Here is a 26,605-nt window from a genome sequence, read left to right on the forward strand (position 1 = left end):
GTGTAAATTCCAAGGTCAGCATTTTTGTCACTTTTGGTTCACAGCTGTACCCTTGGTGCTGCCCATTTGGTAGGTGTTCTATAGAATCAGGAGAATGCGCATGTTGCAGGTAAAATATTGTCCTGAGTTTGTCGCATGTGTTTATGTTTCTGATGTCTTCAGCCATGCAAAATACTTTTATTTACCTACACCTGTTGGTTTTGAATTTTTTATTTTGTTTTAAGCCTCAACTTTTGTTCCCTCAGGAACTGTTCTGACCTAATATTGTTTCATTAAACTTTTCATTGTGGAAAATTTTTCAACGCACGCAAGAGAGATACATCTCATTATTCTTCTTGTGGAAATTCCATAAAGGCAGGGACGAGAGTCCGATTTTTCACTCTCCATCTTCCGCCAGGACCTCAGCAACATCAGGGAACGTGTTTCCAAAGAATGAATTAACAGCACGAGGGTTCTCTGGGGCAGATGCCTCTCGGGCCCCACGGACAGCCCAGCACAGTCCTGGAGGCGGCAGTTTGCGGACTGAAGGCGGCTGTCCCGGTTTCTTCGGCCAGGCCCGACCCTCTCGTGGACAGGCCCGCTGCCGCCTCCAGGTTTGCCCTACGTTGCCAGAATGGGAGGAGCTCCGACTTCCGACTGAACAAAGTTTTTCCTCGCGCCCGCCGATCCCGGCCCCACCCCGGCCAGAGGCCATCTCACCGACTAGGCCTCTCCGCCGCCGACGCTCCCCGCGCGCGTTCCCCCTTCTCCAACCCTTCTTTTCCCCCTCCCCCCGGCAGTGGCGGTTGGTCGCGCGCCGTCGTCCCTTTCCCGCCCCCTCCGCTAACGAGCGGGCTCCAGACCCTCTGGGATTGGCTGCGCCTGAGAGCATCTTCTTTCAGCCTCTATGATTGGATGCAGGACGCGCGGGATGTGGGCCCCGATTGGTTAGGTCAGGGCGCCTGCGCGGCGGGGTTCTCGGTCGCCAGCCATTCCTGGGGAGGACTGCCGGCCGGTCGGACGTTTCGCCTGTCGCTGGAGGAGAGGTCCCGGCTCCCCGGGAAGGCGGCTGCGGCGACAAAATGAAGATATTCGTGGGAAACGTCGATGGGGCGGATACAACGCCAGAGGAGCTAGCAGCCCTCTTCGCGCCCTACGGCACGGTCATGAGCTGCGCCGTCATGAAACAGTTCGCCTTCGTGCACATGCGCGAGAACGCAGGCGCGCTGCGCGCCATCGAGGCTCTGCACGGCCACGAGCTGCGGCCGGGGCGCGCGCTCGTGGTGGAGATGTCGCGCCCACGGCCTCTTAACACTTGGAAGATTTTCGTGGGCAATGTGTCGGCTGCGTGCACGAGCCAGGAATTGCGCAGCCTCTTCGAGCGCCGCGGACGCGTCATCGAGTGTGACGTGGTGAAAGGTAACGCGGGGGCGCGCGGGGGCGGGGGCGCGGGCGCGCTCTGGGCACTCTGCTTGTTAGCCACGCCCCTTTCCCGGGGGTCTGGTCACCGCGCGGTTGGGGAGGGTGGGGAAGTCCGCGGGAGCGAGGCCGGAGGTGTTGGGGGCGCGTTGGGTAGAGCCACCCTCCTCCCCTGTGGTCAAGCACCATTCTCCAGATGGGAGGAAGCGGCTCTGGGTGGGTTCGGCGGCCGATGTGAGCCGAGCTACGGGGCCGGGGACGCGCCTGAGACTTGCGAGTGTACCGGGGGCGCGTCTTCACTGGTCTCCTGGGCCTGGCACCGAGCGGAAATTGGGAAGTGACGGGCACAAGCCGGATCATGGAGCGGGGAAGATTTCGCCACTTCCCCACTTTCTCTCCAGACGTCGGTCAGAGAGCAAGGGAAGAGGGAAAAGGTCGGGGCTGAGGCCCCAAGGCCACCCTCGTGTTCCCTCCCGATGAATGCTCCCGAGCGGAAGGTAACGGGGCCCTTGGACGTTTCTCGGGCTGGGATCTTTTAGCTTTGTGTGGCATGGGTCTACTCACTCGTAGGTACAGGAGGGGCCCCTTCCGAATCACTTTGGCATTTCAGTATCGTTAGGTGGGTTAGGTGTGGCAACGCTATTTTCCAAGTCCCTCAAACTTGGGTTTTTTTACTTTGGGCTCGATTTTACATCTATAAACTGGAAACCCGGACCTTTCGAATGTGGAAGGAGGCTTGTTTTATGAAGGCCTCTCTTCCTTAACTTTTACCTGCCAGCCCATGCCCTTGGGGCTGTGTTTTTTTATAAGGTCGGTGATTTTGCAAGGGGGCGTATACTCTGTGGCTGAGGGGGACATTGAGAGGGGTGTGTGAGGGTTCTTGGTTAAACATTGGCAAAACACATTTACTTGCTATTTGTCTTTGCTGGAGTAGTCTGATCCTTAGGGTAGATCCCTAGTTGGCCTTTGAGAAAAATGTATCCCTAATTTAGGCCGGACTTCCTTTTTGGGACCCAGTGTTAACTTTTGTAGTCTAGGTTTCTATCCCGTAAGTTCTGTTTCCTTTATGTTGGCAAGGTTTGTTGGGATAACCCTTGTGTATGTGGCTAGTTTCCGTTCCCCTTGGGAACAGATCAGAGTTAACTTTGCCATCGTCAAGGCTGCAGCCTGGGGGAGCATCTGATGCCCTACTTTGGGTGTTGGATTCATACCTGCCCTTACTTACCCTGTGTGAAAAGTTTAGGGGTTAGGAAATAAGTGGGTGCAGGTGCTTGTTTCCACCAAGACACTTCATTTGCTCTCTTGGAAAGGTGTATCTTTTGGGCCATTCTTTGTATTTTTTGTAACTGGGAAAGTGTGAAGGGTGGTAGTCTCCACTGCTCGGAGCAGTTCCTTGTTTTGCGTTAATATCACATTCTGTTTTCCTGAACTCAGGTTGTGCAAGTCTGCAAATATCCAGAATCAAGCTTTCCTGCTGGTGCTCTAAGGCAGGCTTTGTGGTGCATTGATTTTTGTTTTTGTTTAGAGTTAAGAGTAGAAAGGACTTTAGATTGGGCATCTGGCCAGGAAATGAATGGGGGTACATGACTCATTATGAGAGTTCTGTGTTTAATTGATCTACCAAGTTTCCTTTGTGGTTCTCAGGCAACATGCCTACTATATTGGGAATCTAGAAACTAGCATCTGAGGGGACAGTCTCCATGGAACTCATTGGTCAAGAACTTGCTTTCAGGTGGTAGAGAAACCGAAAATTTGCCTTGATTCGCTCTGGACTGAGACCAAGTGACAGTGGTGGGGAGGGTGAAGTGGATAATAGCATGTGGTTTATAGAACTGGCGGACTTGTAGTGAGAAAGCGAAAGTTATGTCTATTATCCTTTTGTAAACATTCAGTTAGCAGAAATGTGTTAATTACATCAAGGAGTAGTGGTTAGCTCTTATTTGTAGTTAGCCTGATAAATACCAGAGGTCCTGATACACTTTGATGTAAGAGACTCTGGGAAAGATTTGACTGTCATATTCTCCACTGATGCTTTTCTGTCTCTATGAGGTGCAAGAAAGTGAAGTTTTTAAGTGGGGAATTTGGCAGAAGAGACTGGCTCTGGCTTTATAAACACGAATTTCTTGGGTTGGGAATGGGGCATTCGATGATCGAGTCTTTTGGTGTTGGGCTGTGGGGGTCTTTGAACAGCACAGAAGCTTGGGGTTGCACAGCAGACCAGTTCTGTTTTATTTCACCGAGGGAAAACATAGTTGCCTGGTTACCCTTGAAGCTTAGATGTGATTGGATTTACAGAGCAAAAATCTCCATAGCGACAGGGATTGTAACTACTGTCCACAGGTCACATTCTATTGGTTGTTCAGAAATGAAGTATGAGTTGTTGACAGCTTTAGGAACCATTTAGGCTTCAGGGGGAGGTCTGTAAGGCAGAAGAGGAAATGGTTTCCTCTGTGTTTTTGTTTTGTTTTGTTCTTGTGGTTTTTTTGTTTGTTTTGTTTTTGTTTTTTGTAGGGGTCCATTTTACCCTCCTGTAACAAATCTGTAGTTTAAAGTTAAGAGATTTTCACTCTTCTGAGGATAGGAAAACTCATTTTTCTAGATTCTCTTAACTTTGGTGCTAGAGGAATTGTGATCAATCACCGTAGGTGATCTGTTTGAAAGATTGTTCGCTAGTGCCTTTAAATGCAGTGGATTTCTTTCAGAGATTACTGTTTTTTGAACTAGCTCTTCAGGCATATGGGTCCTGGAGTTCTCTAGATTTCTGGTTTTACATTGTCCTAGGATTAAGTGGGTTCCTGGGCATCTTTGATAGGGCTAGGTTTTGGTTTGGCTCCTGGCTGTGATAGGGTAAGTAAGCCCTGATATCATTGAATCAGCTGTACAACCAAGTCACATATCTCTTTATAATGTCTGGCTTAGGAACTTTTTTTGGTATTAATTGGTTTTAAGTGTATTTGATGGCTTTTTAAAAAATAAGTTTTAAAAATCAGTGATATAACTTATCTGGGCAGTCAGTTGAATTCTACATGTGAAATCCCAATTTTCAGATTTCAATTTGGTCTGTTTTTTTAACAAAACCCAGCTAAATAGGGAGTAGACAGTGGGACGTCCTGTCGCTATTGTAAACCGTTTGAAGTTTTTGTTGGGTGTTTTTCCTACTTTGAATCTGCTGGTGGATTAGCCAGGACTATAATATCATTCATTAATACTCTCTCATAGTGCCTGGAGATTTTTTCATTTTTCTTAATCTGCCTACAAGCTCCCATTTTTTGCTTACCAGTTGCATTCTCTGGAGGGTCAGCCAAGCCTGTTTTTAAGGAGATCTCTGACCATAGTATCTATTTTTAGCTACCTTTACCCAAAGTGGAGGTGAGAGACCATAGGGACAGTTCTGGTACCCTGTGGCTAAGCCAAAAGGAACACTTGCCTAAATTGGTAGGTGGGAAATCAGGTTCTGATCATGGGGGTGTGAGGATTGAGAGTTGTGATGCTTCGTTTTTTTTTTTTTATCATCTCTGGCAGGTTCTAAGTTTGCATATACAAATGTTTCGGTAACTCTTGTTTTTTATTATTAAAAATGAAGGAAAGTGTTCTGTAGGGGGAGAAGCTTATGGTTATTTCTAGACTTAAATAATCATCTAATTCTTTATTATATAGCTATTTATATTTTGCAAGGCACTTTTATTTTCTTTTTTTCTTTTTTTTTTTTTTAAAGATTTTATTTATTTATTTGTCAGAGAGAGATTACAAGTGGGCAGAGAGGCAGGCAGAGAGAGAGAGGAGGAAGCAGGCTCCCTGCTGAGCAGAGAGCCCGATGCGGGACTCGATCCCAGAACCCTGAGATCATGACCTGAGCCGAAGGCAGCGGCTTAACCCACTGAGCCACCCAGGCGCCCCAGGCACTTTTATTTTCTTATTTGAATCTCCTCTAACTCTGAGGTGGTAGGACAGATTTGGCAAGTCAGTGATATCTGGGTCTATAAGTGAGACTTTTAAGTGCCTAACCCAGGATTCCTTGTGCTGTACCATACTTATGATTTGTACCTGTTAATTACATTTTTATTTTCATTTGTACGAGACGCAGGTTGGTGGCATGCCTCACATTGAGAAAAATTGACTTGCTCTCTCAGAGCAGCTAGAGAGGGCATCCCAGTATGAAAGTTTCTAGAAATTAGAGGACACTTACTTCAAGGCTATTTAAAAGGATTTCTTATCTTCAAGGATGGAATTTTAGTGATTTCATTCAGGTAGTTCTTCATTTCCTAAACTAATATGAGAGAGATGGCATGCAGGTACTTAGTACTTAAGTAGCCACAGATTCAGATGGATTTAAGTGCATGGCTTTATCTCCCAAGAGCATGATCTTCTCATTGTTTTTCATATCCTCCTTGCACCTTTGTGGTTTGTGAGTTTGAGCATGAATAAGAATTTCTTCCCACTCCTCCCTCTTCTAATCTAAAATTGTCTCCTTCTGTGTGGTAGCTGAGGACTTTGAGATCAGCGTCCTGTCTTGAGTTTGTATCCCACCACAGCTCATTGAAATCCTGAATGAGGACCTCAAGGGTAACCTGCTTAGCAGAGCCCACAAGCTGCAGTAATCGCAGCTTCTCACCTTGAGTCTAGGAAACCAGATCTTCCCTGTAAACAGTCGCCCTGTGAACAGGAGTCCAAGGGTTAAGGTGTATTTCTGTCCTTTAAAGAGGAACACGTAGAGGATATTCTGTAGCTTGGGAGAGGGGCCTTAGGCCTGAACTCAGCCAAGAGGCTTGATTTCCATTCCCACACCTCACTGGCTTACTTACGTGCGTTCCAGCTTCTGTTGTAAGTTTAAAATTTCTAGTCACGTTACACAGTTCTGCCTTACACACTGACTTCTCAGGGATAGACGGGTAGTGAAGGGGCACAGAAGAATTGGGATTCTGTTCCTGGCTCTAATAAATTTTGATTTAGGGCAGGGCATGTAAATATTCTCTGAGTATGTTTCCCCACCTGTAAAGTAGAGATCACGATCTTTTGCTCTGCCGCCTCCCAGGATTGTTGTGAGGCCCAGATGAAGGCCTGTGCGTGGAAGTACTCTGAGAAAGGGGGAGATCACATTGGAGGAATTTCATGAAGTGTGCATTGGAGTCTAGCTCTCTTGCTTTAATTGGACCCTGGGCTGAGACATGGGTCATGTTAAGACAGTGGTCATTTCCAGTGTTTCAGAGTTAAGCGTCAAAGGTGAGCAGTAGTGTTTGGTGACCTTGGGTTAGAGAACACTGAATAATTGAGTGATCCAGGACCCTTTCTGTGTTTTGTCCGTGGTTTACACTTACAGGAGTTGGAAAGATTTTCATCTGGTGTTACAGTTCCTCTTTGCTCTTTCTTCTCTTGCCAGAAAGTTGGGTGAAGTTGCAGGGGAATAGGGGAGACTGGGGAGAAGGCCATAGGGAAAGGTGACTGCTTGGGACGGTCGGAAGCTTTGATACATGGGAGCCATGTTTCATGACATACTCCTGGAGAGGAGGGTTTGGAGGCCTGGAGGTAGCTGGCAACAGCTGGGTGCTGTTGTGTGTCCAGTTTGGGACCCATCAGGTAGCATGCCCTGCCCCCCTAATTGCTAACCCTCTGTCTGCTGCTTTATCAGACTACGCGTTTGTTCACATGGAGAAGGAAGCAGATGCCAAAGCCGCCATCGCGCAGCTCAACGGCAAAGAAGTGAAGGGCAAGCGCATCAACGTGGAACTCTCAACCAAGGGTCAGAAGAAGGGGCCCGGCCTGGCTATCCAGTCTGGGGACAAGACCAAGAAACCAGGGGCTGGGGATACGGCATTCCCTGGAACTGGTGGCTTCTCTGCCACCTTCGACTACCAGCAGGCTTTTGGCAACAGCACTGGTGGCTTTGATGGGCAAGCCCGTCAGCCCACACCACCCTTCTTTGGTCGCGACCGCAGCCCCCTGCGCCGTTCACCTCCCCGAGCCTCCTATGTGGCTCCTCTGACGGCCCAGCCAGCCACCTACCGGGCCCAGCCCTCAGTGTCGCTGGGAGCTGCCTACAGGGCCCAGCCTTCTGCCTCTTTGGGTGTCGGCTATCGGACTCAGCCCATGACAGCCCAGGCAGCCTCTTACCGCGCTCAGCCCTCTGTCTCCCTTGGGGCCCCATACAGGGGCCAGCTGGCTAGCCCTAGCTCCCAGTCTGCTGCAGCTTCCTCGCTTGGCCCATATGGTGGAGCCCAGCCCTCGGCCTCGGCCCTGTCCTCCTATGGGGGTCAGCCAGCTGCGGCTTCCTCGCTCAACTCCTATGGGGCTCAGGGTTCCTCCCTTGCCTCCTATGGTAACCAGCCATCCTCTTACGGCGCGCAGGCTGCCTCTTCCTATGGGGTTCGTGCGGCTGCCTCCTCCTACAACACCCAGGGAGCAGCTTCCTCCCTAGGCTCTTATGGGGCCCAGGCAGCCTCTTATGGGGCCCAGTCTGCAGCCTCTTCACTAGCTTATGGGGCCCAGGCAGCTTCTTACAATGCCCAGCCCTCAGCCTCTTACAATGCGCAGTCTGCCCCGTACGCTGCACAACAGGCTGCTTCCTACTCTTCCCAGCCGGCTGCGTATGTGGCACAGCCAGCTACAGCTGCTGCCTATGCCAGCCAACCAGCTGCCTACGCTGCACAAGCCACTACCCCAATGGCTGGCTCCTATGGGGCCCAGCCGGTTGTTCAGACCCAGCTGAATAGTTACGGGGCTCAAGCATCAATGGGCCTGTCAGGCTCCTATGGGGCTCAGTCAGCTGCCGCAGCCACCGGCTCCTATGGTGCTGCAGCTGCCTATGGGGCCCAGCCTTCTGCCACCCTGGCAGCTCCGTACCGCACTCAGTCGTCAGCCTCATTGGCTGCTTCCTATGCTGCCCAGCAGCATCCCCAGGCTGCTGCCTCCTACCGTGGCCAGCCGGGCAATGCCTACGATGGGGCAGGTCAGCCGTCTGCAGCCTACCTGTCCATGTCCCAGGGGGCCGTTGCCAACGCCAACAGCACCCCGCCGCCCTATGAGCGTACCCGCCTCTCCCCACCCCGGGCCAGCTACGACGATCCCTACAAAAAGGCTGTCGCCATGTCGAAAAGGTACTGTATGCCCCCCCGCCTCTGCCCCCAGCTGGGGCTTAGGGCAAGGGGCTGAGGTTGGCATGGGAGGGAAACTGGAGCCATTGGCCTCTCCTTTGGTCTTCACTCCTCTACTCCCATGGGATGTCCAAAGGCCGAAGGGGTTGATGTCTGTGAACTTTTCTGGTCACCAGGGTTCAGGTGGAGCATTAGTGCTCAGCCTGGGGTGGTACCAGCTAGTCAGGCTGGGAAGAGTGTCACCTGTCTAGGCTAGCCCAAGTGCCATTGGAGCTACTGCCTGCAGGATTGTGGCCTACAGCCTTTCCCACCGTCTCAAGGATCCTTAAGCCTGTTACGTGGTTGTCCTGGCTTTGGTGGGGTGGGTTTGAAAGAGTAGTCCCTTTGGCACTCACCGGCTGAAGGCAAGGTGTAGGAGGTGCGTCCACTCTTTGGGAAGTTGGGGACCTTGCTTTCGTCCGCCGTTCTGTTGATAAACAACCAAGGTCTTTCTGTGCAGGGCCCAGGGGGGATAGTTTGTTTGTGGTTTGGGAATGTAGACCAAATCCACCTTGGCCAGTTGAGAAGGGAGGGCTTCGGTGGTGGGCTTGGTTTCCCACTGAGTTGAACCAGGCTTGATTTCTTGCCCTGGATAGGGTGATGAGCCTTCTGACAAAATCGTGTTTGTTGGAGACCAATCTGATCACACCCTCCCTATCCCCATTGGCATCTCCCCCATGCCCACCTGGAGCCCTCCCCTCAATTGTCTCATTCACCAACTGTCTTCTTCTCTCGACTAGGTATGGTTCCGACCGGCGTTTAGCCGAGCTCTCTGATTACCGCCGTTTATCAGAGTCGCAGCTCTCGTTCCGCCGCTCGCCGACAAAGTCCTCGCTGGATTACCGTCGCCTGCCCGATGCCCATTCCGATTACGCACGCTATTCGGGCTCCTATAATGATTACCTGCGGGCAGCTCAGATGCACTCTGGCTACCAGCGCCGCATGTAGGGCCATCCTGGGATGGGGCACCACAGGGAGGGAAGGAGAGGAAAGGTGGGGCAGGGTGCAGACCCGGGTTATAACCACTGGCCCATTCCTCTCCCGTTTGCGGTTTTTCATCCCCTCTACCCTGTGGGCCTTCCCCAGGAGATGATCCTTTTGAGTGTTCGGCAGTAACCTACTTTGTTCCTTCGCCTCAGCAGCAAATCTTGCTACTGGCTCTAGATCTGCGGTTTCCCCTCTCCCCTGCTTCCCATCTCCCAGGATGGGAATTTCTTTTACGTTTTTATTTTTTCCTGGCTCCCTTTTATTTTTGTGCGCGATATTTAAGGTCGTCTGGATGGGGAAGCAACCTGCAGCTGAGGTCGGCGGCGCCTTTTTCTTTTTAGATGTGAGGGAGGCCAGGAAAGGGTTAGCTTAACCATTTCCTATGCGCCAAGCTGTGCCAGCAGTCCAGGGGGCCCTGACTTTGTCCCTCTATGGACTGTGTTGAGACTGAGTTCCTGTCGGGACAGTCGGTTGGTATACGTCCAAATCCCTACTGTCCCCCCGATGTTATAGCTGATGCTGAGTGGCACAGTCCCACGTCCCCATCTCCCCAAGTAGGTGGTGTTAGAAAACCTTGATTTTTTTTTTCCCTTTTGTATGGACTACAAATAAAACTTGGGGCAATTTGCAGTTTGGAAACCTGGTTGTCATTGTCTTGATTGCACTCAGTTTCAGAGGAGCCAGTTTGACATCCAGGAAGTCATGACAGCAAAGGGAAAGGCAGCTGGATAACCCCAGGGCAGATAAGGAAAGGGGTTTGAATGTGGGAATTAGTGATTTTCCTGCTGCCCAGAGGGTTATAGGTCATCGTTGGCCTGCTAGTCTGCCATCTTTAGGACTGGAGAGTCCAGACCAAGTTGCTTGGACTTTCTCAGCCCTTAACTTGAATTGATCACACCAAGGTGCAGTAAATTTATTGCCTGTTTCCCCCTAACTTATCTCCAGGTCGGAAACAACCTGTGCTTCAGCGGGGTGGTTCTGGGGTATGGCTTCTCAAGTGAGAAGTGGGGAAGTGAAATGCTTTGGTGCTTAAAGTCTAGAGGATTCTCCAGAGGGTGGGCTTGAGTGCTGAAGCTGGGACCCAGAAGGGAGCCAGTGGTGGGGTAGGGGTGATGTCAGTGTCTGGTACTTCCCTGTGGTTAGAGAGAGGAGGAGCAGGGACAGTCGGAAGCAGGTCTGGGGAATCTGGCTAGAGACCCGGTATTCCGCCTGTTGAACATCACCATGGAGCGTCCTTCCTGCGTCCTGCCAACTTCTGCCGTAATAGTGCTCTGAGACTCAACTTCCCTTATCTCCATTTGTTGGGGTTTCTAGATGTTTTCTTGCTGGGTTTATAGTTGAAGGTGTCCTCACAGACTGGGAAAGGGGTGAGGTACAAGCATAACCCAAGAAGGGATGCTGGGTTAGGGTGAGAATTGGAAGATTCTTTCTATACTTGAATTCTGGGATGGGTGGGTGGGGGGTTGGGGGGTGTTGAGAGGGCCTGGGCAAAAAAAAAAAAAAAAAAAAAAAGAAAAGAAAAAAAGAATAAAGAAAAGTTCCAGCCACGGACCAGATGGAAGTTTGGGCTTACTGATAATGAGTGAATGGAAGCAAACTGGCTGGGTAGGAACCTGCTGATGTTCTTTTGGGAAAGGGGGCTTTAGAGATTGGATTATGGGAGCCTGCTGGGCCAAGGCGATTTGGGGGGAGTTGTCTGTCAAATCAGGTGGAGTTCAGGTGGATTCTTTTCTGCCTCTCACTGGCTTCTCGTGAATTTGCCTGTGACAGTGGCTTCCCCCAGATGTTCTCTTCCCTCTGCCCAGTGGGCAGAAGTATATAATCTTTATAACCATGAGCTTTTGTGTATGCTGACTGTAATTTCGGGGAGTTACTGGGGCCATAGCTCTTGTCCTTGCTTCTCTTTTTGCTCACTGCTTTGCCTCCAGGTGCTTCGCTGTTCCTTTTCATTTCTTTACAGGACTGGGAGGGGGAGTTCGATGGGTTTCTTGTCACTTTTCTGCAGGGAGGGTGGGGTGATCTGAGGGCCAAGCTAACAAGCTTAGCTCCGATTATTACTCTGGAAAATAGAGGGTTGGTTGATTATAGGGCTGTGATTGTGGCTTTTGTATTTGTGATATTTCTTTGTCATGTGGCTTTCTGTCTTCCTTTTTCTCCAGTGAGGGTGCTGCCACTACCCTAATCCCAGGGTTCCTGTAAAAAAAACAGCTAAATGTGCTCTTGGGGCCAGCATTCTTTATTGCAGCCCACGTTCTTCAGAGTGACCTGGCCCTAGAGGATCACTAGCATCTTTAGGTCATGATGCCCTTGCTGCCTCAGCCCTGAGGTTTTTCGTTGTTTAAGTAGAAGCAAGTACAAAGCTAAATCATGTCATTCTCTTATTTCTTGCAGATTGTTTTAAAATTCCCTTCCTCTTTTATTTAAAATATGCCACCTGTTTTAATCCTATAGCCCACTCATACTTTGCTTTTTGTGGATTTCTGAGTTCCTGGGTCCTATAACTTGGAGGTGGTTGGGTTGAGTGAATGGGAGGACAGACGTACTATGTGCTTTGGGATAAGAGGGTGGGGAATATGGGCTCCCAGTGGCTTCAGATTTTTGCACTTCTGCATCTGTTACCTCTACAACTTGGCCTTCATTGAAGAAGTTTAAGATGATTTATTCCTGGAACAAGATCACATAGGGGCTTCCGGCCTTGTCAGTCTGCTCCCTTCTGAGGTTTGGACTTTGTTTCAAATTCTGCCTGGGGTAGACCTGGGGCCCCATCCCTTGTACTGGAGGCAATGGGACTGTCACTGCGACTGGGTCAGCCTCTCGGTAGGCTGCTGTTTAGTTATGCACATCAGTTAAGCTCTACCAGTGTCTGCACAGACTGTTGGTTCTCCAGTCATTTTGCCCTATCCAGCCAAGTAAGCTGACTATAATAGGGGATGACTGAGGTCGTAATGAAAACAAATTTCCTAGATTTATGGACTGTATCTAATAGAAGGTTGGGTAATAGTAGAGAAGAAAAGGTGGAGAGCAGGTGAGGGCTTCCTGGGTGGCTCAGTTGGTTAAGTAAGCGTCTGCCTTGGGCTCAGGTCATGATCCCAAGGTCCTGGGATCGAGTCTCCGGCGTCGGGCTCCCTGCTCAGCGGGGAGTCTGCTTCTCTCTCTCTCTCTGATGTTCCCCACTGCTTGTGCTCCCGCTCTTTCAAATAAATAAATAAAATCTTAAAAAAAAGATGAGCAGGTGAAAAATTTATGTTCACCTAAATTTTATAGTTACCTTTAGAGAGATCACAAAAGGGGTTTTCCAAGGAAAAAAGTTCCTAAAATTATTTCAAGTAGCTCTAAATCATTTGAAATATTGTGTGTTTATACGACTGGAAATAACAGTGTCGAAGTAGCTGAGCCCTTGGGCTGACCTTGAATTTATAATATGGGGAGATAGGACCTATCTCAGTGAACTACTTACAGTTAATAAACAATACTAGGATAGTGAAAGATACAAGGCAGTTCCACTAGTTACAACTTTCTGGAAATAGGATCTGTTCGGTTGGAAAATTGACTTGGTACAGAGAGAATGACTAAGGGTGTTGACTCTAAAACCAGGTTTCCTGAGTTGGAATCGTGTTTCTATCACTTAGCTTTGTGATCTTGGATGTGTCAGGAACTCTGCCTGTTTTTTCGTCTATAAAATGAAGATAATAGCTAACATTTATTGAACACTTACTAAGCACCATTAAAAGTACATTTCATACAGGAATTTCATTTGATCTTCATTGCAATCCAAGTGCCATTTAAGTATTTTTAAATCTAATGAATGGGGAAGTTGAGGCTGTAGGTTAAATAACAAAAAAAAAAATTCTCACTTTGTTAGAAAGTAGATCAAGGGATTGAATCAGTATTTTGAATTGAACTATCCAGGACTTTGCTTGTAATTATTATAATACTTGGATCAGATGAGAACATGTGACAAGTGTAGGGCCTCATATATAGCCACTGCTCTTTAAGTGCTAGCTATCTCACAGACCGGAATTAGAACATTCTGGAGAGATTGGGGTGGCCTAGTAGAACACATTTGAGCAAAGGACTTTGGATGTAGGTGTGAGTACAGCACATATGAATCCGTGAAACTGGATTTTTTGAATGAGTGGTACCTAGGAGTGAAATAGGACACGGACCACACCAGTTTTTGTCACTTGCAGTCTCAGACAACACTTCAGTGTCTTGAGATCAGATTCTCTTTGGGCGTGGGAAAGAAAGGTATGGGGTAGGAAACCTGCAGAAACATTAAGGGGGGAGGGTAAGAGGGTGTAGCTGCCAGTGGGATTGGAGGTTTAGGAAGCTTGCCTGACTGGCCTAGTCAAGGAAGGCTAATCTGGACATCCCTGGAGAATACTGATTTTTAATTTGAGCTCTTGTTAAACCAGTAATCGTTTCTGGGTAGGAGCCAGAGTTTAACATGTATAAATTATATATGTTCACCCCTAAGGGTGTTAAAGTAGTAGATTTGTTTATTCACATTTGAATGGTTTTCACTGACATCAGTGTTTCACCCTTAAGTTTGGATTTTTCCTTTATTGCTCTTTGAAGAGTCCAGACTTCTGTCTTTTTGGGATCTGCAGTGAGAATGTGTATTTTTGCTTGGCTGTGACAGATACCAGCTGTCTAGATGACTTTGGACAAGTCGCTTTCCTTTTAGGTGCTTGGTAACTCTATCAGCAAATCACCCAAGTAGCACCTAAAGTGTTACTGGACAGGGTGCTTTTAAAACTCTGCATTCAATCCTATTTTGCAAAGTTGGGTTGGTAAGGTAGAGGATTCGGACCAGATGATTTGTAAACCTTAATGGTTTTTAAGGGATGAATATTAAGCTGCTTTAGTGCTCAATACAATAGAGTTGGATAGGTGAATATCAGTATGGAGATGCTTGAACTACAAACAGATGTTTCTACCTAAAGCTTCATTTTTTAGCATGTGTCAAGCAGGTATTCCTGATGATCAAAAGCTGTACCATAGTTACCCCCTGGCTTTTGAGCACCTGCTTTTTCTGTTTGAGGGAGACTGGAGAGCATACTAGGTAATAGGGGTAAAAGTGCTTGTTTTTGGAAATAAGGGCGAATGGTCTTAAACTGATATTGACTGAAAATCCGAAGTATTACTCCTTTTGGTTCCCGAGAAGTCTTGCATTCATTCACCTCTGTGTTAACTTAGTCAACAAATAATTGAGTGCCTGCCATGTTCCAGGTGCATTTAACACTGATGATAGAGTAAGGACAAAGAAAGGGTCCCTGTCCTTGAACAAGTATTTGATGAGGGAGGGGGGAAAAGGTGGAAAGAAATGGAATGAACAAATAGAATTTCAAGTGGTGGTAAGTATTTGGAAAAATAACATGAAGTCATGGCATGGAGTGCCAAGGTAGGGTTGGGGTAGGGGGTGAGGTGGCCACCAAAGGACCTGGGGAAAGAACATTCCAGCCTGAATGAACTTGGAACAAAAAGGCCAGTGTACTGGAGCATAATTGGGGTTTGGGGTGTGTGGGGTGGAGCACTGTGTGTGTCGGGGTGGGGGCTGTTAAGGAGATTCTGGCAAGAACCAGATCAGGCAGGGTGAGTTTGACAATTTTCCAATTGCAGTGGGTTTTAAGAATCGGGTGATGATTTAATGTGCTTTTACTGAGTTGGATGAGCGTGCAAAATGAAACCTGTGATTACTTCACCTTAAAGGCTTTCAGAAGGTAAATCAAGTAATTAGATTGAGGGTGTTGGGGACAGGATTGGGGGGGGGGGGGAAGGCTGTGGTCTGCAAACTGGCATGGATTGTGATCCTGAGATTTATATTCCCAGTCCTCTCCCCTTTGGGCCTGGAGAGATTCTTAGTTTATAGAGTGAGTGGGTCTCTTCTGCTTTGGTTATTTTGGAAGAAAGTTTATCTCCAGGGCAGTTGGGACACACAAAATTTGAAAGATCAGACTGAAAGGAGCTGAGAGGATTTCTATACCAGATGTGTTTCCCTGCAGATTGAGTGCTGACCCTCATCTGATGGCTGGCCCCCTCAAAAGGGCACACACACAGCTGACTAACGTGGAATTGATTTTCTTCATCACTGATTATATGGCCTTTACTCAGAGTTTCAATATCAAAATCCACAATGAAAACGAACCACCATTAATGACTACACCTGTAAATGTTATATTTCAATGTTTTTAGGTCCTTTGCTCTTCCCACCCTAGAATGTCTTGACCAGTTTTCCACCACTTGATTCCTGAGAGTCATGTCCAGTTTAAAAACTCATTTCCATAACTTTGACTCCTTTCTTTTTATGGTCCCCACCCCTCTTTCTGGGGGCTGTGTTGGACCGTTGCATGTTATACTCCAATGTCATCCCTTGCCTCATAGATAACTCACTGCTTTTGTTTTAAGTTCTTTCATTCAGCACCTTTCCGCACTCCAGCTTTTAACTCTCTCCTCAAAAGCTGCCTCGCAAAGGGTCATTGCTTGCTCGATGGATATGGGATTACGTGAAGAAGCCAAAGGATGAGAAAGAAAGATGTGATGAGGGAGCCGGACGCTCTGGAGAATGCTGTCTTGATTGTATTTTGTTTATAGTTGGATGTGATTAGGCTCCCCTAAAGGTCGGTTCTAGGAGTTTAAACCTGCAGCTCTGGCAGATGGTGCCCAATAAAATAAAACAAAAAACTTTGCTGCTCCAGTTTTTTCTCAGGGCGGGGTGGGGGCGTTTTCAATCTTCAAGGTCACACAGAGAAGCCGTTTTTCTTCATCTTGGACCCACCCCGGGAGGCTGGTTCCTCGCGGGAGCTGGTCTCAGCGCCGTCTGAGTAACGCAGCCTCCGACCGGGCCAACTTCGGGGCCGTTATAAACCAATTGAAGCCGCGCCCATTAACCGTTTCCAGAACTCCTTTCACCATCTATGTCAGTAGTTTTGATCCGGGGGGAGCTCCGGGACTCCTAGGGCTACAGCGTGGATTCTTGGGCAAATGAGGAGGTTGGTGCTTCAGACGGGGACGCTTCGTTATTTTTCTTACCTGGCGTTTGGGTCTGCTAATCGTTCGTGGCATCCTGGCTGCGAGGGGTCGGTGGTTGGGAGTGTAGAAGGAGAAATTTGGAGGAGGCAAAATGGGCCGGGGGAGAGTGTCAGGATGTGCACGTGTCGGTGGCAAAACGTGGAAGCTTCATAAAATTGGCGCCATGAAGCTAAAGACCGCCACACCGGGGCCTCAGCTCGCTCCGCCTAATGGCGGGCCGCACCCCGCCGGCGAAGCCCACGTTTGTAGTTCCTCCCTCACGCCGACCTCTTGCCCAATCAGTGACTTCGGCTTCGGCAGATAGGCGCTCATTGGCATTCGCATAAAAGCTCCGGGGTTACTGACGTTTCCACCTCTTCCCGGCCTCTCAGGTAATTGGCGTTGGTCGTAACCAATCAGGAAGAGGAACTGTGGGAACGCCTGCCTTTAACTTAACTGAGCAGCCAATCCGCTGGTACACTCACCTCCCCTTCTACCCAGAGTCACTGCTGCGGCCGCCGCCATTTTAGCGTTTTGTCAGAAGCGTCTGCGCCGCGAGGAAGAGCCCCTGCTGATTTCCGTGCGGGTGAGAGACTCCAAGCTCCTCCACTGTCTTTTTCTTTTGGTCTTGTTAAATCTTATTTCACTTCTTTGGGCTTCAGGGGTATCGTAGTGGGGTCGCGGCCTCCGCACCCGTCTCTGAGAGCAGACCTCGGTGCTGGGCACTGCGCGGTAAGCCTGAAGCAGCCCTTCCCCCACGACCTCCCCCGAGAATACCCTGCTTTCTCCCCACCTTGCCTTCTACCCGACTTGGCTCGGTTTCCTGCCTAGAGGTTTCCATAGAGATAACCGCGTTTTCCTTGGACTCAGGAAAATTGAAACCCTTTTCTAGAATTCCTTGGGCCCCGAGACGCTGTTGTCTGGCTGAAGAGTCTGAAGCCCCTTCTCAGGCCACGCATTTCCCCGTTCTGCAGGAGCTCGTAGGATGGCACCTCGGGAGAGGCGTTCTCCGCTCTTGCACTTACCGTACTTTTCCTCCTGCCGAGCTCTCCGGCCCGGGTCGCCGGTTCACTGCTTCCAAAGGAAACCCGAAAACGTAGCCATTATAAGGCCCACTTTCCCGGAAATGGTGGCCGCTCGCTCGGTTGCAAGAGGAAGAGCTAATTCGTAATTTCAGTAGTCAGTTCAGCCAGCCAGTATTTAGACCTTCGTTTTCTGACCTCACAGTGGCTAGAAAAGCCCAGTATCTCTAGCCGTGCGTGTACGCCCTCGCTTTCATTTCCATTTGCGTTAGAAGCTTCCCAACTCTTCTCAAACCCTTTGTCTGTTAAGGACCTTTTTGTTACAGACTTTCCCATTCTTACGGGTTCTATCCTTTGTACTGTAGTGGGCCTCCTTATTCCCACTTTCCTTTGATTGTTCTGTGGAGGTGGGCGTGTAAGAGAAAGGGAAAACTGGAAATATTCGCTAGAGTTTTTTGTTTTGTTTTAATCAACGTGAGCCTTAGGTCTTTTGTTAGGAATTTTTGTTTCTTCCCGTGCAGGCTGTGTCGAGATGGTGAAGCTGTTCATCGGAAACCTGCCCCGGGAGGCCACAGAGCAGGAGATCCGCTCACTCTTTGAGCAGTATGGGAAGGTGCTGGAATGTGACATCATTAAGAACTACGGCTTTGTGCACATAGAGGACAAGACGGCGGCCGAGGATGCCATCCGCAACCTGCACCACTACAAGCTGCACGGGGTGAACATCAACGTGGAAGCCAGCAAGAATAAGAGCAAAACCTCCACAAAGTTGCATGTGGGCAACATCAGTCCCACCTGTACCAACAAAGAGCTTCGGGCCAAGTTTGAGGAGTATGGTCCAGTCATTGAATGTGACATCGTGAAAGATTATGCCTTCGTACATATGGAGCGGGCGGAGGATGCAGTGGAGGCCATCAGGGGCCTTGACAACACAGAGTTTCAAGGTGAACCACCCTCTTTGGGAAGAGGGCTGAACGCAGGCTATGTGCAGAAAATAGGTTGGATAAGTAAAGGGAGGGGTTTGGGGTAGAGATACAGCTGTTGGTGTTGATGGTGAAGCACTGTGGGTGATGGACTTAAAATGGAGAATGCATGGGATGTAGAGGCTTTACCTTAGGCCATGTCTACCACATGGCTTTAGTTTGGAACCCCTAAGACTCTTATGCCTAGTAGCACAGAAATACTTTTCCTTTGATATCCCCAGTTATCTTGTCTTTTTAATTTTTTTCCCTTTTCTTGGTAGAGCACGTTCCATTGGTTCACTCTGAATTTATTGCCTCAGCCCAGTATCAGCATTATATCTTATTTTACATATAAAGAATCTGGCAAGAGTATCCTAAGCAACACTTTAGGGAGCAGGATCCCTGTTAAGCAACACCCCCCCACCCAGTCCCAACTCATAACTTCCCAGTAAAGATAAGTGATCATTAAATAACTAGTCTCGAGATAGCTGGTGTCTTTAAAGGCTTATTGCTCTTGTTGGTTTTCTGTGTACGCTTGTACCAAGAGGTTCTCTTTGGAGGTTGAAGCTACTCCAGAATACAGGTCTGATTTAGGAGTTTCTGAGGAGGAGATTTGGGGGCTTGGGGGGCAGTAATGGCAATGCCTTTTTACTCTTGGAAGGTAGACTAAACATCCTTGGTGAATAGAGCATCTAGATGGGTGTTAACCTTAGAGCCTTGGCTAGATTGTTAGTGTGCCTGGAGGGCAGCATGAGTAATGTTATGGATTGTCCCTTTATATGGAAGGTTTTATCTTTTCTTGGTTTAAGATTTGAGCTCCTATGGCGAGAATGGCAGAGTGGCAATCGGGAAGGGTGAGTGTGGTAACCATGGTGAGTTGCTAACTCTTCTCCCACCCCTCCACCCCTCCCTTTTGTGTCCCTAGTATCAAAAAGCCATTTCTTTTTGGTTGTGACTGCTACTGAGTTAAACAGGATACTGCCACAACTTCTTGCTACATTTTAAAGTATGTTCCAACCTTTTTAGCCCAGGCAGGGTAGTTACTGCTTCCTTTCCTGAGTACTCTTGTTAAGAGTCATTGCTGCTGTTTTGGTGTTTATTTCCCTTAAATTGGACCTTTCTTAGAGCTGGAGGTCTGATCATCGTTCCTCCAAGTAACAGATGCACTGTGCCGTGGGTATTGCTGTGCATTATTAAAGAAAAGTGTCACTAGTCTCTCAGGTCTAGTTTTTCTTTTTTAATTGGTAAGTTGAGAATTGTTTGTTGTCAACAACTTAATTGGGGTCAGGACTGCCTTTGTGTGGAGGGTTTGTGATATGATACCTAATTTTTGGACACTCTTCTCCACTTTAATCCAGTCATAGGATGGGTGGCTGTGCCTGCTTGTAGCAGTCACGTGTTAAGGGGAGGCCAGTGTGTACCAGTTCAGGACAGCTTATGCGATAAGGATGGCATAACTTTTGGCATATGAATTGTAGGCTGTCTGGTGCCACTTACGCTTATTTTTATTTTCACTGCTTTTCTTACTGTTAGTCATTCTCCTTAGTACTACTGTTCAGTAGAGTTCTTTGTGTACAAGGAGTAGCAGTGTTTATTAAGTGGTCTTTTAACCCTTTTAGTTTTTCAGTGTCCGTTGTGTTCTCTGTTGTTTGCTCACTTAAAAGACATCAATTGTAGGTATTTTTAAAGACACCGCCCCCCCACCCCCCCCCACCCCCCCCCCCCCACCCCCGCTTTGGAATTGACACATCCTTAGGTCAGGGTGTTAGTTAATGACCTTTATGTCGTGAATGTGCAAGGTTTGTTTTCTCTGGTTTTGTTAGGTGCCAAAGTGGCCCCATGGGCAAATGCCAGAGGGACATAGGTGAGCACTTTAAAACAGTTAAGTACTTAATTGGGTATCTTAGTTCTTAACTTGCAGTCTGTCTACACCAACCAGATGTAATGTTTACAGCAGGATTTTTTGGGGTAGTTTGATCCTTCACCTCCTTTTCCCGCTTCCCAGGACTTCTAAGTTTGCATGTGAAATGGTCCATTTACCAACCTCTGTATTGTTAGATCTTAGTAGAAGACTTGTCTCTTCACTCTCTCCTGCTTCTAACCATTCACTTTGACATCTGCATGTTTGGGTACATCATAGCCACTTGCATTGGAAATTTTTGTTGGAATTTTGCTTACAGGTAAATTGGTAGATTATGTTAGCTGGAAACTTACTGTGAAAAGATCTTAAACATTAAACTTCTTGAAAAGTTTCTTTTGTAAAGTTTTCCAGAAGTAATATTTTTTTATTTTCAGAATATAAATTGTAATTTTCAGCAGAAGATAGCATTATTAACTGTGTATTTTTAGAATCTCTCGGATGCCTAGTTTAAGTAGAAAAAGTACTTTAATCTCGTTAAAACGAACTCTTTGATCCACTAATAATACTGGTTAGTCTTAGTTTTTCTCCCCTTTCTTCCCCTTTTTCTTCCATGTTTTTCAAAATCTTTCTAAGAATTCAGGCATCTTGTGAATTGCCTGTCCTGTTTCCTTAGGAGGTCACTGAAGTTAGCCATCAGATTGTAAAGAATCTTTGGTGGAATGACTGTCAGGACCAGCAATTGAAAGGACTGTGTTAAGGAGAAAGGCAGTCCTTCAGTGTGTATTTATTATCCCTTTTCCCCCAGTTCATGAGTGTTGTTCCAGAAATCTTGAAACTTGCTTATCCCATTCAGCCATAGATCATGTTTGGGTCATGTTCTCCATCAGTGGTAACTCTAGGGTTTTAATCTCTTTGATTTTGGGGTGGGAAGCTAGAGGACTGGCCTTTGCATTATCCCACTTAAGGAAATCAGTCTTGGTGGTGAAGATGGGAAATGTCAGAATCTTGGAGGAGTCTTACTGTAGTTTCTTTTGACAGTGGGCCATTGTTCAGGGTAGTTTTTGTCTGCAGTGACTTGGCAAAGGATGAAGTGCTTGTTTTTGGGAACAAGCATTAAATTAGTGTTACAGCTGAAACACCTCATCTAACTGATCTTTGCCTGAAATCAAGTCATTATATTGAATTTGTATAGTGGATTTTTTTTTTTTTTTTAACTTTTTTTTGGCAATGAATTCTGCATTAGAGTTGTCTAGGTAAAGCCATTGCTATGACCAGTGTCTGGGGTAGGGGCGTGGGCTATGACTAAGAGTGATAGCAACCCTTCTTGCGTCTGTTTCTTCAAGGCAAACGAATGCACGTGCAGTTGTCCACCAGCCGGCTTAGGACTGCGCCCGGGATGGGAGACCAGAGCGGCTGCTATCGGTGCGGGAAAGAGGGGCACTGGTCCAAAGAGTGTCCGATAGATCGTTCGGGCCGAGTGGCAGACTTTACCGAGCAATATAATGAGCAATATGGAGCAGTGCGTACACCTTACACCATGAGCTATGGGGATTCGTTGTATTACAACAACGCGTACGGAGCGCTCGATGCCTACTACAAGCGCTGCCGTGCTGCCCGGTCCTATGAGGCAGTGGCGGCTGCAGCTGCCTCTGCGTATAATTACGCAGAGCAGACCCTGTCCCAGCTGCCACAAGTCCAGAACACAGCCATGGCCAGTCACCTCACCTCCACCTCTCTCGATCCCTACGATAGACACCTGTTGCCGACCTCAGGAGCTGCTGCTGCTACAGCCGCTGCTGCTGCAGCAGCCGCTGCTGCTGTTACCGCAGCTTCCACTTCATATTACGGGCGGGATCGGAGCCCCCTGCGTCGCGCTACAGGCCCAGTCCCCACTGTTGGAGAGGGCTACGGTTACGGGCATGAGAGTGAGTTGTCCCAAGCTTCGGCGGCCGCGCGGAATTCCCTGTACGACATGGCCCGGTATGAGCGGGAGCAGTATGCGGATCGGGCGCGGTATTCAGCCTTTTAAGGCTTGAGGTGAGAGTGGTGGGGTGTCCCCTGTTCTGGTTTTGCCATCCCTCCTGCAGCCTAAAGGCTCCAGTTAGGCTGCCCTGCTTGCTTGCTTTTGCTGGGTCAGGGTAAGGTTACTAGCATGGTTCAGAGGCTAGGGAGAAGACCTTAACTACCTAACTTTTTGAAATATATAAACATCCGTAGCCCTCATGGCTATTTTTCAGGGCTCCTAATAGTGGGAGTCCGTCTGATGCTATTTGTGCCTGGAAAAGCAAAGAATGGTGTGCTGAATCTTGGGTCACACCTATGTGCTGTAATTGAACTGAACCTGGGACCCATATATTCAGACTGAGGTGTGCTGTTTCTCCAGAGCCTTTGTTGAAATTCCTAGGTGTGCGACATTATTAAGGGTTGCAAGTTTCCTGTTCTGCTCCGTGCTATGTGAAAGGTCGGATATGACCTATAGTAATATAAAATTGATAACTAGTTAACTAGTCATCATTGCTTGGGTCCCAGTTACTATGAAGACTACCCAGGTGGCATCATCTTAATCTTGAAGCAGTGTTTTTCTGACATTCCTGAACAGTTCACTCCCTGTGAGCTTTATAGGAAAGTCTTCTTTGATGGTAAGTTGGGGCAAAGAGGAGAAAAGAGATCTTAATTTATAAAGCTTTAAACAAGGAGTCTGGGGCATAGACTCAAATCCAACTTCTCCACTTAGCACAGATTCATTCCCTGAATAGATTGCCCACTCCATTGCTTTGTCTTTGAATCTGTCCTATAAGAGCCTGTTTACTTCGCTCAGTATTTTTCTTTTTCCTTTTTTTTTTTTTTTTTTTAAACTGTCCCACAGTGTTATGGTGGACATCCTCACCCCTTCTTCAAGTTGTATAGTAATACAGATCTGCACAAACACCAGGGTTGGGAGCTTTGCCTTAAGCAAATCACTCCCTTGTCTTCCCACTAGATAATGGGCATTTAATACTCTTGAACCACCAGCTCTACCCTGAGTCCCTCTGGCTTTGTCCTCTGCTCTACAGTTTGAACCTCATGATCCATTTGGCTCTACTTGAGTATATTCTTTCTGATGTTTGCCAGCTTTGGGCTCTAGGTGTTGGAGATTGCTGTTGCATTAAAGGGTGGTTCTCAACACCTTTTGTTTGGGGTAGTCCCCAGTGTATCCCAGACAGTACCTTTAATCCATAATTTTTTAGTGACAGGGTGAGTGACATTCTGTCATCTTTGAGTTAAGGCAGAAGGTATATGTGACTTCCCCGGGATTATAGGATAGGAAATCTCTGATAGGGCTGGAAAAGAATGAATGATTTGATAGGTAGTTTATACATACCCTCCTCTGCAGTCTTTTAGTTTCTTCACTAGGCAGAGTTGGATGCCCTCAGGTCTTAAAGTTTGTTCAGACGATGCTACTTTTGCCTGGACCTTGAATGATTTTTAACTTGGACCTTGGTAGTAAACCCAGATTCAAACATACTTTTGACTTTTACCCCAGAGAGCTAATTGGAACCTTTCTTTTTTTTTTTTTTTCTGCTCTCTAGTGATAATTTCTGACGTGGAAATAACCTTTTCTGAGGAATGCTAACGTTAACTTCAAGAGAAGTGCATTGTCTTTGCTTAATTTCCTGAAAAAGTATTTGCTATTTAGAGAAAGGCCCAGCCTGGGATTGTTTGACCTTCCCAGTTACTCTCTGGCCTTCAAGCTCTTTTCACTTGTAGAGGTTATTGTGATACTGGGAATGGGTACAAGTAAATTTAAAAGGATTGTCAAGTTACCAGAATTCACAAAGATGCTCTTTGAAGTTTTAAGTAGGAAAGCCCTTTTGAGCTTTGCTGTAAAGCCCCTGTATTGTGCTCTCTTTCAGGTGGGATGTGTGTGGGCTGAAATTCCGAGCTGCGGTTGTGCATGAGAATACACCCTTCGTGGTACCCCATCTCCGGGACGTTCTCGGCTCTGTACGTTCAGTCCCTCAGGAACCGTGGACCTTAATTTACCTTGCTAAGTTCAGACCCACCTCTTCCTTTCCTCCTTCCTGCCCATTTTCCCATTCTTCCTGTTCTTTAATACTTCTGTAGTTTCCCATTTATGTTCTGTTCTCCCAGCAGGCCTCATTGTGTGCAGAAACTGTGGTGGGGGTTGTGCTGTCTCCCCGCCTCCTGCTTCCAGTGGGTGTTGGACTTGGGAATGACCTTGATGAGAGTGTCACTACTCCTGAGTCTTTATGGCCCAAAGGCTTGTGGCGGGTATACACATAGAGTTGGATAACTTTTTTTTTTTTTTTTTTCCGGTGAAATAAATGGTTTTTCAACTTAGGGTATGTGTGCTTTGAGAGAGTTTTTGCTTGGGTTTGTGTCTGGATTCTTTATTTGTCCCTGGAAGAGAAGGGGAGGTTCAGGGAGCTTGACATTGAACTCGGGGTGAACATCATTGCTGTTACTTTATTGTAGATAGAACTTATAGGTACAAAAGGAAAAAGAGGTTGTGTGCAGAAGAACCCAAGTAGCCTTATTCCAGTAAAGACTTCTTCCCACTAGTCCACATTTGTAATGAAACCAACTAGTTACTAGTAGTTTTGAGATACAGGTTTTTCCTTGTCTGCAAAGCAATCATCATGTACCTCTTACTACCATTCTAACCACCCAGTCAGTACATCAAGAGTGATTTATTGCCAAGGTAGAGTTCTAGGAAAAGGAAGTGTTTGAAGGAATAGGTCAGCTTTCATTTTTCATGCCGTATGGAAAAATAAAGTTGTGGCTCTGTCAGCATTCTGCTGCTACCTTAGGCCAATAGGTAACATATTTTGATGCCTTTCGCCATGTTTTTATAGCTCTGCCAAAATCCAAAGAATACCTGAATGGTACCATTAGCACCTCATTAACTTGTACTTAGAGCCTTTAGAATGATAGGTACAGAAAAGGACCCAGCAATGAGCTTTAGAATATTTAGTAAGGTGCATGGGGATGAGTGCAAGAATGAGCCACTGCCTTTCAGTTCCAGGCTTCTGTCAGATTGTCTCCCAGATTTTTTTTTCTTCTCTGTACCTTGGTGCGAATTTTAACATTATAAATAGTAAGGCTTTATGTAGGGTATTTTCTAGTACCATTCATTTAATAAATATTGAGCATCTATGGTATCCCTTAGGAAAGGTGGATTGGGATGGGCGATAAAAACGATCTGGTATTTAGTGGAGCGAATTCTCAATTTTTCTACTTCAGGCTTCTACCTGTGACTGGTTCTAATTCATAGATGGCCAAGATGAAAATAACTGTATGTATATGACTTGTAACCTACTGAATGTTTGCTCTGTATGAAACCCCACGATTGGTCATTTGTTCTCATTTAATACTGCCAGCAACCATTTTTCTGTAAATTATAATGTTTGATTTCTTTCACCCTCAAAATACAATCAATTGCTGAACACAGAGGCTGTCTTATGATTGGGAGGTCTAGTGACTAAGAGAACAGTTCCAGGAAAACTGTTGGTGGAGCTAAGGGGATTAAAGTTGAAAAGAGTTACTGGCTTCTACAGGTAAGAAGTGGTCAATAACGAAGATTATGAGTATAGTCTAGAGTTAACTTTCCTTGCATTTGTCTCTTATCTTTCTTGGCTGGGTCTGCCAGTCTACTTCTTGGAGGGTGGTGCCTACTTTGATTCCCTTTTCTCTGAAAAGACGGACCCATCTCTCTTGGGCACTTCCATTGGTGCACCCATTGGTCTGATAGGTGGAATTGGCAAATTTCAAAAGATGGAGACGGTAACCGTATTTGCTTCAACAAATAATTTGATATTCTGCAGGGTATTGTTGTAGGTGCTGGATATAGTTCTGGAACTTACGGTATGGGGGGGACAAAGTAATGTCAAATAGAGAATTTTATTTAGATGTGAGTAGTGGGAGGTTTTTTTTGAGGTGATGGCATGTCATAGTAGAGTAGCTATGGAGGTAATATATTTTTCTTCATAAAACACAGTGTCTGGTTAAAATTTTAAGGGAGTTCTTTTTTTTCAGAGCATGTCTCCTGTTAACAGCCTAAGCAGTTTTTCATGACTGTCAAAATCTGGCCGGTTTAATGCTTCATTTCTACTGTGCTCTCTAATTATTGTTAAAAGGCAAAACTATTAAGAACAATGGAAATAAATTCTGAAATTTTATTTAAATTGGACTTGCTGGTATTTCAGCATTAAGTTTTTTTGAAATTAGTGTTTAAGC

The 26,605-nt window shown here is 46.9% G+C and overlaps 2 protein-coding genes across 7 annotated transcripts; both read left to right on the forward strand.

The window, feature by feature from the left end:
- Positions 1-943: 943 nt before the first annotated feature.
- LOC116598561 (RNA-binding protein 14) lies at positions 944-17,024 on the forward strand. 5 transcript variants are annotated; one of them, XM_032357553.1, is made up of 3 exons: positions 945-1,398; positions 7,025-7,135; positions 16,916-16,987. In XM_032357553.1, the coding sequence occupies exons 1-3, from the start codon at positions 1,062-1,064 to the stop codon at positions 16,933-16,935; spliced, it is 468 nt and encodes a 155-aa protein (XP_032213444.1). In that variant the 5' UTR covers positions 945-1,061; the 3' UTR covers positions 16,936-16,987. The 5 variants fall into 5 exon arrangements, with proteins under 5 accessions (XP_032213445.1, XP_032213444.1, XP_032213441.1 ...); XM_032357550.1 differs by lacking the exon at positions 16,916-16,987 and adding an exon at positions 9,266-10,151 and having other exon boundaries at positions 7,025-8,489; XM_032357552.1 differs by lacking the exon at positions 16,916-16,987 and adding an exon at positions 9,266-9,479.
- On the forward strand, positions 17,010-25,819 carry LOC116598562 (RNA-binding protein 4). 2 transcript variants are annotated; one of them, XM_032357556.1, is made up of 4 exons: positions 17,010-17,109; positions 18,067-18,489; positions 21,712-22,405; positions 24,262-25,819. In XM_032357556.1, the coding sequence occupies exons 2-3, from the start codon at positions 18,078-18,080 to the stop codon at positions 22,395-22,397; spliced, it is 1,098 nt and encodes a 365-aa protein (XP_032213447.1). In that variant the 5' UTR covers positions 17,010-17,109; positions 18,067-18,077; the 3' UTR covers positions 22,398-22,405; positions 24,262-25,819. The 2 variants fall into 2 exon arrangements, with proteins under 2 accessions (XP_032213447.1, XP_032213448.1); XM_032357557.1 differs by lacking the exon at positions 21,712-22,405.
- The last annotated feature ends 786 nt before the right edge of the window (positions 25,820-26,605 follow it).

Source organism: Mustela erminea, chromosome 9 (genome assembly GCF_009829155.1).
Source record: "Mustela erminea isolate mMusErm1 chromosome 9, mMusErm1.Pri, whole genome shotgun sequence".
NCBI classification, from domain to species: domain Eukaryota; kingdom Metazoa; phylum Chordata; class Mammalia; order Carnivora; family Mustelidae; genus Mustela; species Mustela erminea.